Source organism: Arvicanthis niloticus, chromosome 1 (genome assembly GCF_011762505.2).
Source record: "Arvicanthis niloticus isolate mArvNil1 chromosome 1, mArvNil1.pat.X, whole genome shotgun sequence".
Lineage (NCBI taxonomy): Eukaryota > Metazoa > Chordata > Mammalia > Rodentia > Muridae > Arvicanthis > Arvicanthis niloticus.
Genome location: NC_047658.1, coordinates 80285435 through 80300470, shown reverse-complemented (window position 1 = coordinate 80300470; position 15036 = coordinate 80285435). Strand labels below are relative to the sequence as shown.

At 43.7% G+C, this 15036-nt stretch overlaps 1 protein-coding gene across 1 annotated transcript in view; it reads right to left on the bottom strand.

Moving 5' to 3' along the window:
* Parva (parvin alpha) overlaps positions 1 to 15036 on the bottom strand; it is a 151557-nt gene that overhangs the window by 26916 nt on the left and 109605 nt on the right. The window contains exon 5 of the mRNA XM_034501865.2: positions 4490 to 4630. Within this exon, the coding sequence (XP_034357756.1) occupies positions 4490 to 4630 (141 nt within the window). The remainder of the gene's footprint in view (positions 1 to 4489; positions 4631 to 15036) is intronic.

The following is a 15036-nucleotide window of genomic DNA, read 5'->3' as shown; positions in this document are numbered from 1 at the left end:
GAACAATCAACTCAAAATGATCAAAGATCTTAACGTGAGACCTGAAAGGTTGAGGCTGCTAGAAGAAAACCCAAGTAAAAGACTTCTCTGCAGGCATAGACGAAGACTTCCCACAAAGAACCCAGGGGCACAGGAAATGACCCCATGAACTGAAAAATGGGACTGTGGGAAATTAAAAATGTCTGCAGATCAGAGGAAACAATCTATCAGCATAAAGAAACAGGCTACAGATGGGAGAAAACCTTGCTAGTTCTTATGCCGTAAGATGTAGCATCTGTAAAGAACCTTAAAGAATTAAACATCACTTTACCCTCTAAATCATCCAATCAACAGATGGGTAAATGTACCGAATAGACATTTCTCAAGGGAAATACAAATGGTCAATATATATAATATATTTCATATATACACATGTATACACATATATACATATATGAAAAGGTGTTGAACTTCCTTAACCATCAGGGCAATGAAGATTAAAAGCATTGCGAGATTCTATCCAGTTAGAATGACTACCACCAGGAGAACAAACAATGAATCCCAGTGAGGCTATGGGGAACGAGGAAGCCTCATTCACACTGGTGAGAGTGGACACTGGTGAGAGTGGACACTAGTGAGAGCCACTACAGAAATCAGCATGGTAGTTCCTCAAAAAACTAAAAGTAGAACTACCTTACTCGACAGCTAGGTCACTCCTGGGTGTATCCCAAAGACGCTATGTTGACATGCCACGGAGATGCTTGCACATCCATGTTTACTGCTGCACTACTCACAATAGCCAGGAAATGGAACTGGCCTTGATGTCCATCAACAGATGAATAGACACAGTGTATGTCTACAATGATACAACTTAATTCAGCTACAGAGAAAAATGAAGTTATGAAGTTTGCAGGCAAATGAATGCAACTGGAGATCAATAGGTGAAATGAGCTATGGTTTTCTCTGTGTGCGTGTGTGCATGTGTGTGTACACGCATGTGTGTGTACACGCATGCATGTGCATGCATGTGAGGTGTGATGGAGGAGATGGAGAAGGGTGCGATTTTAAAAGACAGGGGAGAAAAGAGAGAACGGGATAGATGTGACGTGGAAACAGAACGAGGTACTCTCTGGGGTGAGGGAGGAGATAAGCAAGAGAGGGGCAGGAAGGTGGGAGAAAGCAGTGGGGAGGAGGAGGAGATAGAGCAAGCGAGTGACACACAGGTATGAAAAGGCTCAGTGGGACTCGGGACTTTGTGTGCTAACTTAAATTCATGAAAAAGATGGGAAAGCTATTGTTCTATTTGTGTGTCTGTGCCCATGCAATGTCTGCAGCTATCCACAGTGCAGGCTCCCCCTGGGATGTTGAAAGACATCCCCTTCGGATACAGAGAGATTACTATCCATACATGCACAAATGTGTACTCATATGTGAGTAAACAAAAAGAATGTTTTAGACACTCTATTACACACACAGACACACACAGATGGCCAGACAGACACACCTTGCAGTAATACTCTAAAACTTTCAGAGCCCATCTCTAGGTAGGCAGCTATGGAGGCCTCACACACAGGCTCAGTACACAGCCTGGCTCTGCAGCTGGCTTTCTGAAACAGATTCCTGGCTCCACTGTTCATCACTCTGTAAGCAGGACAGCAGTGTTCCTTCAGGGGACATAAGTGTATCAGTCACCCTTCCTTGCTCTGGGACAGTGATAGTGAAGACGCTAGAATCCCTGACCCTGGTATAATAACGTTCGTAGTGTCATACCTCCTTTGTGCTTTGATTTTCCCATCTGGGAGATGAGGGCAGTGAAAAGGATTACCTGAGTTGGGTGAATGGGTGCTGCGAGGATTAAAATGTACATTAACATCCAAATGTGGTTTTATACACTGGCATTTTCTAAATTTTCAATAATTAAAAAAAATACTGTTTGTGAACAGGAAAGAAAAAAAATCCCTAAAGTCCCGGATCAAAGACCTTGGTAACTCAGCAGCCTATCCCTGCCACCCTTGTCCTGCACATAAAGGTGACACAGTGTCCCCAAATGCACAGCCAGGCCTGATTAGAGAGAAAGCAGAGAACTTCTCCCTGTGAGTTGTGCCTGCTCTGTTCCTTCTAGAACACACTGCTTCTTCTTGTAAACAAGCTTCAGCTCTTCTTGATGCCCTGAGGCATCACAGGGAGCAGCCAAGAGAATAATTATCCCTTCTGACCCACTAATCCATCTTCATTCTGGAGATCTAGCCAGGGAGAGTAATTCACAAGAAGTAAACAGAGAGACAGCAAAGACATCCAACTAAATCCATCTCATATTAGCAACCAGCTTGCAAAGCGTGTGTGTGTGTGTGTGTGTGTGTGTGTGTGTGTGTGTGTGTGCCTGCCCAAGCGCATGTGTGCATGGTATATATATGTGAGGCCAGAGTCAAAATCAGGTGGTCAAGTGTCTTCCTCAAGGCTCCATCTACCTTGTTTTCTGAGACAGTGTCTCTCACTGAATCTGGAGTTCAGTGACACACTTAGCCAGGGTTGGCCAGAGAACTCGAGCTCTCCTGTCTCTGCCTCATCAATGCTGAAATTACAGGGAAGCGACACTACTCTGAGCTTTTAAATTTTTTTTTTTTTTAAATATGGGTACTGGGGCTCATTCCAAGGCTTGTGAGGCAAACGGTTTATCCAATAAGTCATATGCCCAGCCTCATGTGTCCTTTTCTGAACACGATTTAATTTCCCAGGGGCACAGGGAAATAGGGCTCCTTAGCAGGGCAGTCTCTGGGGCCTAAAGCCAGGTCCTGCCCTCAACCCTCTGGTGACTTTGGCTAAGCAGAGAATGCCCTGTTCCCAGCTTATCACACTGGTCTATGCCAGCAACAGTATAATTATGCTGAAGGAGGTATTGGGTGATTTGGCTCCAATGTCAGATGTCAGAAATGAGGACAGGAGACAGCTCCTGGCAGCTATGAGGTCACTGTGGTTGGGGAGGGAGATCCTAATATTTAGAACCAAACATGGTCTAACCATCTTATTTGCACTGTGTAAAATCTGCATTTGTTACTTTACAAAGAGAAAAATCAGGAAACTCCCCGACTAGGCATTGGCTATCACTGCTAGTGTCATGTGACCCATTGACTTACTGTTGAATCTGAGTTCCAGTTTATGTTAGATGCCAAGGCACACTCTTGAGGCAGCAAAAGAATGTTCTCGGGGCTGGGGAGATGGCCCAGAGGTTCGGAGCACTAGCTGCTCTTTCAGAGGACTGAGGTTTGATCCCTTCCACCTACACAGCAGCTCACAACTGTGAGCTCCAGTCCCAGGGGATCTGATACCCCCTTTTAGCCTTTGTGGGCTCTGAATCAGGCAAAACACCTATGCATACAAAAAGTATTAAAAAAGAATAAATGGTCTATATTTTTCTGAAATCTTTGAATTATACTACCAGTGAAAGGTGGAACTTTAAAAAAAAAAAAATCCTGTTCTAGGGGTGGAAAGATGGTTCCGTATATAAAGGTGCTTATTGTAAAGCCTGGTGAATGCCTTTGTCAACTTGACACAACCTAGAATCAGAATCGCCCAGGAAGAAGAGTCTCAATAAAAGACTGGTTGCACTGGATTGGCCCTGTGGGTATTTGTGGTGGACTGTCTGTAAGCTAACTGATGTAACAGAAATGTGGCAGAGGTTGCCCATCCGTTTATAAGACTTGAAATTGATTCCTCCACTTAGGAGAGTTAAAAATCATGTTTTCAAACCTAGGAAAGGAAAAGATCCACCTTCACTGTAAGTGACCTCATAGCTGCAAGACTCCACCCAGTATTGGGCTACCATTCCCCAGGCAGGAGTCCTGCAAGTGGAGAAGAATTCAAGCTGAGTAGAAGCAGTCAAGCAAATAAATCCATGTAAGGGCGAAAGAAAACTGACTCTATAAAGTTGTGTCTTGACCTCCAGATCTGAACCATGGCATGAACATTCCCCCTCCCCTGCGATGTGTCGGTCAGTCTGTCTGTCAGTCTATCAGTCTGTCTGTCTCTCTGTCCCCATTTCTCTCTATCTCCCTAGTAAATAAAACTTTAAAACAAACTCTTTTCTAGTGCTTAGGACTTCCGAGGTATCTTTGCTTCTTCTGAGGAGCAGAGTAGAAGTGACAGGGTGTGGGCAGAACTGAAGCCACACTCTTGGACTCTCAGCTGTGTGGACCTGTGGCCCTCAGCTTCCCCAAGTTCCTACATGATGGAGACAGCTTGACTCTCAGCAGGCTGTGTGGGTCTCAGAAGTGGCTCCAGGAATGTATCATTTCCTTATCAAGCTGACCTAGTGTCACAGAAAACCTTCCAGACAAAGGAATACAGATCTGGACATTTTATTATTTCCACCCACAAGGGTCTGTATGATAGACTATCTTTCCTGTGAAAGGTATTTCTCAAAGAGCAACGAAGTTGCACCCCAGACTAGTTTAGGGATGGTGGGGACACGTTAGGGCTAGTGTCACTGCATGGTCCTCCTCTCCCGACTCACAGTCCACGTTCCATTTGATGCTCCTGGGAGGAATCTTCAGCGTCTCATTGATCTTCTCCAGCACAGTCTGAAGCTTTTGCTTCTGGGCGATCTCCGACTGGGTAACCTCTGCCACATTGAGCTTCTCACTCTCCAGTTTCTCTGGAGTGGGAAGGGAAAAGAGCAGCCGTTATCTTGGGTCACAGAAAACCTAACTCATGCCTATTCCTTCATACGTTCACCTATAACAGCACACAATGAATAAATCTCTACAGTCAAGCCTCGGATTGTTCTGGGATCCCACCCCACATAATCAAATCTGGAGATGTTCGAGTGTTGGGTCAAAAATGGCAGGGTGTTTGCAATCCTATGCAATCCTTTTGTATGCTTTCATCATCTCTGTATTATTCAAATCCCCTATACAATATAAAGGCCATTATATACTGTCATTTTATATTGTTTATAGAATCATGACAAGAAAAATACATTTTTAGTATTGATGTGATTTTTTTTCAAAAATTTTAATTTATAGTCCATTCTAATTCCATTTCTGTTGCTGTGATAAAAATACCCCCAACAAAAAGCAATTAAGTAGAGAAAATGTATGTTTGCTCATAGTTCCAGCCTACATCCCATCATTGTGGGGAAGTCACAGTGGCAGGAGCCTGGGATAGTTGGTCACATGGCATCACACAGAGAGATGAATGTATGCATGCTTACTTCTTGCTTCTGCTCAGCTCCATTTTCTCCACTCAAAAAGTTCATCACTCCCCACCTAGGGATTGGTGCTGCCCACACTGGGCTTTCCCATGCCAATTAGCTTCATAAAGACAACTTTCCGCAGGCATGCCCTCATGTAGGGTGTAGACAGTTTCTCATTGAGACTCTTCCCAAGTGACTTGAGGTTGTGTCAGTTGAATCTGCACATGTGAAACCTTTGGATATGAAGGACCAAGTGTGTTGAGGACCTTCTAGAAGAGGGACACTGCTCCTTGTCTAATTGAGTCCTGTGGAAGCTTTTTGACTGTGCAGTAGATCCCCAGGACCACAGAAGTGGGGAATTTAGCTGGCTACCTTTGAATGTTCTTCTTTCATTCTGAATTTCCCCCTCATCTTTTCTAAAGACACTACTGTGTCCCAACTGGCCAGTCTTCTGTCAGAGCCAGCTATACCCTTCTTATAGGCATTCTGTCTGCTCCTGTATGGATGTCACCCCAATCACATTAGTTTGATATAAACGTCTCTTTCCTTTTCCTCCCAACCCCCACCCTCACCACAGACAATGTTACATTTTGTCAGTTCCAAGGCAACACATCTTTTTAAAAAATCATTTTCACATCCCTAAAATCAGAATGTGTCTTAAAGAAATGACATCCTACAAGTACTCCCATCCAGGTGGAAGACAGAAGAGCCCTCAGGGGACCATTACTTCCGTGCTCTGATAAGCCCACAGGAGCACCTGCAGATAATATCAGCTACAAATCTGAAGAAGAGAGCACCTGGTAATGGTGAGCAGTGACTTCTCTCTCTAGACGGTGCTCGCACTGTGGTGTGCTCTAATATCAATGCTTCTTGTGTGTCCCGACACAGGAGATGGCTTGACCACTTTACTAATCTAGATTCATATTTTAATCTATCTCAAAGGACAAAACAATAGTAGCCTCTTTGATGGAAATTACAGTGGCTGTTTCTAGATTCATCTGAATCCATGCTCCCCTGCTCATTCAGGACTAAGAAACCCATGGCTCAGAACATGTTTAAAATAGCTTTTCTCTGCATTTTTAAGGGTTGCCATATAAATATTTCAACTTTCCATCAATGCTCCGACAAGTGCCTATTTATTTTTGGTAATTACCACTTAGACAAGTTATATGCCCTTTGGTGTGAGACTGTCCTCTGGAGAGTGTGTGCAGCTTCTGTAGAGCCATGAGTTATTGTCAGCACCAGGGCAGGATGACTGCAGGCTGTTTGTAAGTGCAGCATCCTCAGATGTATCTCTCTGCCCTCTTCAGTTGATTCAAGCCATCCCTCACTTCCTCAGTGCAGGGATTTATCAAGCACAGAGCAAACCTTATATATCGTGTGTGTGTGTGTGTGTGTGTGTGTGTGTGTGTGTGTGTGTGCGTGTGAAAGAGAGAGAGACAGAGACAAAGACAGAGAGACAGAAATAAAAGAGAGACAGAGGGACAGAGAGATGAAGGAGGGGGAGGGGGAGGGGGGAGGGGGAGGGGGAGGGGGAGGGGGGAGGGGGAGGGGGAGGGAGGAGGGAGAGGGAGAGGGAGAGGGAGAGGGAGAGGGAGAGGGAGAGGGAGAGGGAGAGGGAGAGGGAGAGGGAGAGGGAGAGGGAGAGGGAGAGGGAGAGGGAGAGGGAGAGGGAGAGGGAGAGGGAGAGGGAGAGAGAGAGAGAGCAGTTAGTCTGTGTGGAGCTCAGAGAATAGTTTGTAGAAGTCTGCTCTCCCCTTCAGCCACTTTGATCCCAAGGATCACTCAGGTCATCAGACCTGGTGCAAGCGCGTTTGCTGAGTGAGCCATCTGTCAGTTCACCTTTTCTACCTTTAAGCTGATTTCTTATTTTGGATCCTTTCTTTTTAAAGAAAGGGAAGACCTGTCTCCCGCCGCCCCCTCATCCTCCATTGTTTCTTGATGACACTGGAATTGTCCTTCCTTAGAACCAAGCTATTTTTTCATACACTGAAACTGCTTGTGCCCTGGGAAGGACTGCACAAAACACTACAATGGTAAAGTTGGAAGCCTGAGCTTGACCTGGAGGAAAAAGCTTTTTCCTTCAGGTCAAGCCATTATACTTTTTGAAATGGGGCCTGTCACTTAGAGCTCACTGGTTTGCCTAGACTGCCAGCGAGAATCCTCCTGCCTCCACATGATGACATACTGATGCATGATGACATACAGATGGCATGATGACATACAGATGCTGATATAGCCAGCTTTTTATATGGGTTCTGGGATCCGAATTCAGGTTCTTATGCTTGTGCAGCAAGTACTTAACCAGGTGAGCCACCTCCCACTGAATCATTTCTAGTTACATAGTGATTTTCCTCCATGGTGCCAAGGAATTAAAGATCCCCCCCTCCAAATTTCTAATTTTCCTCTTCTGTTCTTAGGGTAATATTAGCTGGGTCTTTACAAATCTATTGTTGAAGCATTATTTTCCTGGGAAGCCATTTCTCATACAATTCCATGCTTCTGCAAATTGATCATAATTGGTTAATTTTTAGGAAGTGCTAATATGATCTTCAAATAGATAAGCTGTGGTTTAGAGTGTTCTCAGGTGTATTGCTTTGTGACTGTTTCCTTGCTTTTAGTTAGAATACGAAGATGTTCTTGCAGAGATCGGCTTTACAGAACAATGAAATGGCATACAACAAATTCAGGAAGTGTGGAGAAGTGTAGAGTGCAGTCAATTCCCAGAACAACAAGATGATCCATAGGCTTTAACTCAGTGGCTCTCAAGGGGCTGCATATCAGATTATGATTAATAATGGTAGCAAAATTATAGTTATGAAGTAGCAACAAAATAATTTTATGGTTGGGGGTCAGCATAACAAGAGAAACTATTAAGGGGTCACAGTGTTAGGAAGGTTGGGAACCACTGCTTTAACTCATGGAGTTGCAACATTTATTAAACCCTTAAAGAATTACAAATACTAAAACCCACTTTCCAACAGCACCGAGTCCCCAGCTATTCAACTATTCAAAACCATGTTTGTTTCCAAACATATGGGGACACATCCATTAAATTAAAAAAAAATGGATAAAGTCAATTTCTATGGACTATGTTTGTAATACACCTGGGTTCACTCACACTAGGGTTCACTCACACTAGGGGTTGCTAGCACAAGGGGTTGTACACACTAGGGTGACCCACACTACAGTTCATCCTCACTAGGATTCACCTGTACTAGGAGTCACTTGCACTAGGTGTCATCTGCACTAGAGTTCACCTGTGCTAAGGCTCACACTCACTAGTGGTCACCTGCACTGAGCTAGGGGTCATCTGAACCACGTTAGTTGACGTCCTATTTGTATTGCTTCTCCCATTCCTCCTCCCCTACTATCTCTTTCTTCTTTGCAAAACATTTTTATTACACATGTGCATTTAATTATGCATATATGTATATGCATATGTGCACCATGGTCAAATAAAACACAGTGAAAAGACCTCCACGGTCACCCTGAGTTAAGAGACCAAATAAAGAAGAACAGGGGCTATTGTCGGATGACCTGAGGAGCATCACCAGGTCTCAGACTTCCCTGGAATTGTGTGTCTCCTTCTCTCATGCTGTCCAATGTCTAGGTGTGGGTGTTGGGTGAGTCAGGTGTGTGTGTGTGTGTGTGTGTGTGTGTGTGTGCGTGTGTGTGAAAATATAATGAAGTGACCATGGACTTCAGTATACAACAGCGATGCTGGGAAACATGTCCCGGTGTTTTCTTGGCGGTAACATAGGGTAAGAGCAACCTCTGGGGGGAACTGAGGATGTAGCCTCCTTTAGCCACGTCAGAAGAGAAGACTCCCGAGAATGGATGACTATTGAGCATGGCCAGAGAGTGTTGTGTAGCAGCGTTCTCTCAGGTTAAAAATCTTTCATTTTGGAGAGAAGCCTGTCAAGAGGATGTCCTAAGGGGAGGTGAAACATCTCGCCCTGCAGGGATGCTCTTTAAGGTCAGAAATGAAACTTGAAATAACTTCAGGAAGTCACTGGAACGATCAGATTTACTAGGCCCCTCCCTCCATAGATCACTCTCAGACAAGCCGCTGCCTGGAACACTTGCTGACAAGGTAAGCTGCCTCTGAGAAGCAGAGACCAATTGAGCTACGCAGATACTCTGCAACCTGCCTACAGGCTGCCTACAGCCTGTGCAGTGTGCTTCAGGCTCCCAGCTTTCATGAGCTGTCACCTTGCTGGGGTGGGCTTTGGTGATGCGGCTGTCTTCAAGTCACTTCTGGTCTTATGAGTAACTCCAACAAAACTCACAGTTTCACCAAGTGGGCTTTGGTGGTATCTGAACTTGTAAGATTTTGGTGGTATCTGAATGTCAGTTTCTTGTTGGCTCCCTCTCTGGGGTGAGTAAATACTCGTTCATGTCTCCTTAGGAATAGTGTCACAGAACAGCAAGGCATTTCCTCCTCTGCCTGAGATTAGGACAGTCTTGCTCTGAGGTGTTGAAGGGTGATGCTATTCTCATAAAAGGATGGAGTGGGTTTCATAAAGAGGTAGGCCAGTGAACCAATCTGCTGTCTCCCTGTAGAGTCCCAAGCAGCAGAGAGATGGCCAGTGTTAGCAAGAGCTGCCACAGTGCAGATGTCAGACCTCTGAGATGGCTTTCTCAGAGTTCCCTGTGCCCTGCTATTCACCTGATGCTTCCTGTTCCCACTTCCAGCCCAAGGCTCCTTCTTCTCCTACCACAGATTAGAAAATCAGCTGAAACTTTTTACTTTGTGCAATGGACAAAGGAATCACAGGATAAATGCTCTTGCCTCAATGTCCCCGAAAGGGTGATTTTAGGTCAAACTGTCATCTGGTTGCTCTAAGGGCCCAGGTTACAATCAGAGCAGTTGTTTTTCTTAATATATCTTTTATTTATTAATTATTTTGGGAGTCAGGGTCTAATACAACATTTCTCAACCTGGTGTTGCATATCAGATATTGTGTATATAAGATATTTACATTATGATAGTTGCAAAATTCAAAATTACAGTTAAGAATCAATGAAAATAATTTTATGGCTGGGGGGGTCACCACAACATGAAGAACTGTATTAAAGGATCTCAGTATTAGGAACATTGAGAACTGCTAGTCTAATACGTAGTCCAGACCAGCCTCAAACTCATATCTAATTGAGGATTACCTTTAAATCCTGATTGTCCTGTCTCTTCTACCTCCCAAATGCTCAAGTTTACAGGTAGGATGCTCTCTATGTGTGCTAGGATGGAACCCAGAGCTCTGTGCATGCGAGGCAAGCATGTTACCAACTCAGGCACACCCCCAGCCTATCAGTAATATTCCCCCCGCCCCCATATTTTGAGACAGACAGGATCTTTCTGTGTAGCCCTGACTGACTATCCTAGAACTTTCTATGCTGATCTGGCTGGCCTTGAACCTTCTCTAATAGAATCTATTTAGTTTTTTTCTTTTATATTACTTACTTGCTTATTTATATTTTGTTTCTGCTTTTTGGTCTTGTGGTTTCTCCTCCTCTCCTCCTCCTCTTCTTCCTCTTCTTCTTCCTCCTTATTTATTTATTTATTTATTTATTTATTTATTTATTTATTTATTCTAGGGATTGATTGAACCCAGAGCCTTGGCCATGGTAGGCAAGTACTCTGTCACCAAGTTAAACCCAAAGGCCTGGTTCATCTATACTTTCTTTCTTTCTTTTTTTTTTTCCGTCTATAGTTTCTAAGACACCTATAAACCTTTTTCCACCAGATCTTTGTCTCTGCACTTTAAGGAAAACCTATACAAAAATCTGTTGTCAGCACAAAAGAGAAATGGCCAGAAAACAGACATAGCAGTGGGCACTTGGGAAGGCAGTGAGGTCAGAAGGAGTGGAGAGAACATCCCCCAAATGCCTGGGAGCTCTGAGAAGGGCTGTTTTTCTGCAAGCAAGCTAGACACCAGTGAGCCAGGTCTGCTGCTGTCATTAAGGGGCTCTTGAGCAGAGCACATGCAGAGGGTCATTTCCATCCTAGGTCATCTGTCTTTTCCAGGCTGTCAGCATCACCATCAAGCACACATGACCCTCAGTCAAGACATCACTGCCCTTGGCACCTTGTTCCACTTTCTTTCTGAGTCTTTTTCCCATGATGTCATCCACATGGCTGCTCCTGCTCTCCAGGCCCAACCAAGTTAGTATTGAAGTACTCAAGCCCCAGATATTGGAGGCTCAATTTCTAATGATGCTTGACTTATCTTCATACTATCCATTGAGAATTTGATTATTTGTGCTGCAGAGAACAAGTTAAATCACCCAGTGATAGGCCCAGAACCTGATGTATAAATGCCATTCTAAATTAAAAAAAAAAAAAATCTAGGCTCTTTGGAGAAGTGGTTACCAGAGTACAGAAAATACTATACGATCCTAGACTACCTCATGATGCCATAATGCAAGGACATATCAATAAAACAACACAGGGCTTCAGCTGCATACCAAAAGATTCCAGGAGCCAATGGGGAGAGTGTTCCCAGAAACCAACGCACAAAGATCATTTGTCCATATTGACATAACGAAATAGCTGAATAAACTCATAACATTACAGCTCTTCCTTGCAAGAGAACTCCAGCGAATAAATGTAGAAGAAGGAAGGAAAAGGAGATTCATTCTCAGCACACAAGTGCATGAGTAAAGCAGAGAGTTAAGAGAGGAAGATGTCTCCATGGTCTCAAGGTATCTCTCCCTGAATAAATTAATCACAAAGAGGAAAGTGGTAAGACTGTAGTGAAGAAAGTTGACAGAGACCACCTTAAGTCATGTGAGTGCATGCCCCCTGTGACAAGTCACGGTGACTACAAATGCTCCCTAGTAGGCACTGGGAAGGGTGGGTCATTTGGAGGACTGGCTCCCCAAACTGTGTAGTAGTGTTAATGTAATCACCATCCTACAAAGCTGCCTACCAGTATTCTTCAGACGCACAACCTCATGAAAGACAAGAAGTGACAGAGAAACCACTGTGGACTCAAGAGCAAGGGAGACTCGCCAGCTAAAGTAGCGTGTAAGCTGGGATGCTGAAACTGAGCATCATGTTAGAAAGCAGTGAGTGCATCCTTGGGGGCTGGAGAGATGGCTCAGCAGTTAAGAGCACTTGTTTCTCTTGCAGAGGACGTGGGTTCCATTCCCAGAATCTACATGGTAGCTTACAACTATTCTAACTTCAGTTTGAAGGATCCAATGCCCTCTCCCAGCATCTCCAGATACCAGGTATGCATCTGGCATGCATTTATACACACAGGCAAAAATACAGACATGAAATGTAAAAATAAATAAACCTGAAAAACAATGTAAAACAAGAAAATAGTGTATCCAAAGGAGGCCTATAATTTGGCTAAAGAGCTTTTTAAGGTTATTCTTTAAAGAGTTTTGGTATTGAAGAGATAGTTGGGTCAACTGTGAACATATGGGAGTTTAGGTGAATAATATGTGGAAATTCCTTGTAAAAACTTTGTGACTCAAAGCCTAAAATTAGTTCCAAGTCACAAAGTTTAGAAAGAAAGTGACAAATGTCCCATGGGTTCATTTAAGTGTTGAGCAGATTAGTGAGATGTAGAAAGATATGGAATATCTCCAGCATGCAACGGAGGCAAGAAGTGATGTCCAGGAGCAAAAGATGGAACCCATGAAGCTAAGAGTAAACAAGACGTTCTAAGTGAGTGGTTCTCAGCCTTCCTAATGCCCTGATCCTTTCATACAGTGCCTCACATTGTGGTGACCCCCCAAACCATAAAATTATTTTCATGGCTTCTTCATAACTTATTTTGATACTGTTATGAATCACAGTGTATAAAATAGCTGATATGCTGATAGTCTTAGGTGACCCCTGTGAAAGGGCTGTTTGACCTCCAAAGAGCCAGGACCCACAGGTTGAGAACCACTGTCGTTGTAAGCCAAAGTGGTTGTAGCATAACGTAGAGAGCAAACCCTGCCCATCTGACTAAGCCAAACTCGTTCCTGAGGCTTTGCATGCATGTTGAGAGATTAGATGGATCTGATACACAATAGATGGGAATACAGCCGCCAGGACTTGTGTAGATGAAGGCAAGTGAACAATCTGGATGACTGAATTTCATCTGAGCAACTAGCTGTGCACAGTGAACTCACCATTGGAGTGGAAATGGAATGATTTTGGTGGGAAGAAACAAGGGAAGCAGCTTGTTTGGAACAGGCTGCTGGCAAGGCAGCCAAGGGGCATTCAGGTAGAAACTTTTTTGAAGACAGTTAAACATAAGCTTGGCAGTTTTGGGGACAATGCTGTTCTGGAGTGATGTGAGAGCCGTCATGGTAGCATCAGTGGTTGAAATCTCAGGAATGGGTAGAAGCACCCAGGAACTCGGAAGGAAGAAGAGCCCAAATGGATGATGAGTCTCTGGTTAATCTTTGTCTCTCTCTGCTACCTGATTGTGTATTGTGCAATTGCCCAGCTGTCTCATGCTCCTGCCACCATGACTTCTCTGCTATGATGGGCTGAATCCCCTCCAACTGTGAGCAAGAACAGACTCTTCTTCCTTTAAGCTCTTTCTTACCAGATATTTGGCAGCAGCAATCAGAAAAGTAACTAATACACTGAGAAACTCCAACCATGACTGGAAGAAGCAGAGCCTTGGGAGAAGACAGCAGCAGGTGTCAGCAGCAGGGAAAGTTGATAGAAAGATGGGGAGGTGGCTGCCATACCAGGGGACAGGAGGGAGTGGCTGGCATTGGTAGCAGATGCAGGGAGCGCCAAATGCTCTTTTGAAAAAACTAGGCTAGGGAAGAAAGAAGACAAAAGGCTAGAGGGGAGCTTAAGGTCATGGGTCATTCACACCTGACTCTAAACTTGTCTATCTCAGGGGCTTCTATGGGATCCATGATGCTGCACGATGGTTCTTTCCATCTGGGCATCCTGCCTATAGGTTTGGAATGTGTGTGCCCAACCTTACACCTACAGAGGGATAAACTGAAGTTCACATGAGGAGCATGACTCCTGTTGTGATTCACCTTTGGGGCATGAAGATGGACATCTCACGTCATCTGACCTATTCATACACGACGCCTGACCTGGAGCTAAACAGATGTGATGTCAGGCTCTTTTGTAACCCTTCCCTGGAGGCAACTGACTCTGTGGCCACGTTCCATTCTCGCTCCAAGAGCCTAGCATAGGACATTTCGAGGCAGCTTCTGAGTCTGATTAGAAATCGTGCTGGAGGGGCCAACAGCTGCAGCCACCGGGGACATGCTCAGTGGAGCTCATATCTTCCCCATGGTTACAGGTGCCAAAACCTCCCCATTTTGTATTCAGCTAGCATTTATAACCTTTAAATATTAATACTCATTAATATTGATGTTTGAGTACCAAATCAGTTTAGCTTCCAAGAAATTACTAGATTTTATATCAGCCATTCATTCATTTACCTAATATACATTGATTAAGTGCTAGGTGGTATGCAAGGCAGCCTGACAGAGCCAGAGAAACCTGGAAAAAACAAATAAGACCTACTTCATGACTTCATGTTGGTAAGCCACATGTGTTTACTTACATAGCTACAACCAACACAGAAGATAAGGCATGCACATAGAAACATGTATACATATATGTACATATATACAGATACGTGCATACAAGTTAAATATCCCTTACCTCAAATTTTTGGGACAAAACATTTTTCAGATTTCAGATATCTATTTTTTATTTAGATTTCAGGATATATATATATATATATATATATATATATATATATATATATGACATTTTAGGGACAAGATTTAAGTCTTAAACACAAAATTCTTTAATGGCTCATATACATTTACAGTGGCAATACAAAGCCTAAAAGTAGTTTTTATTATTGCAGATAGTA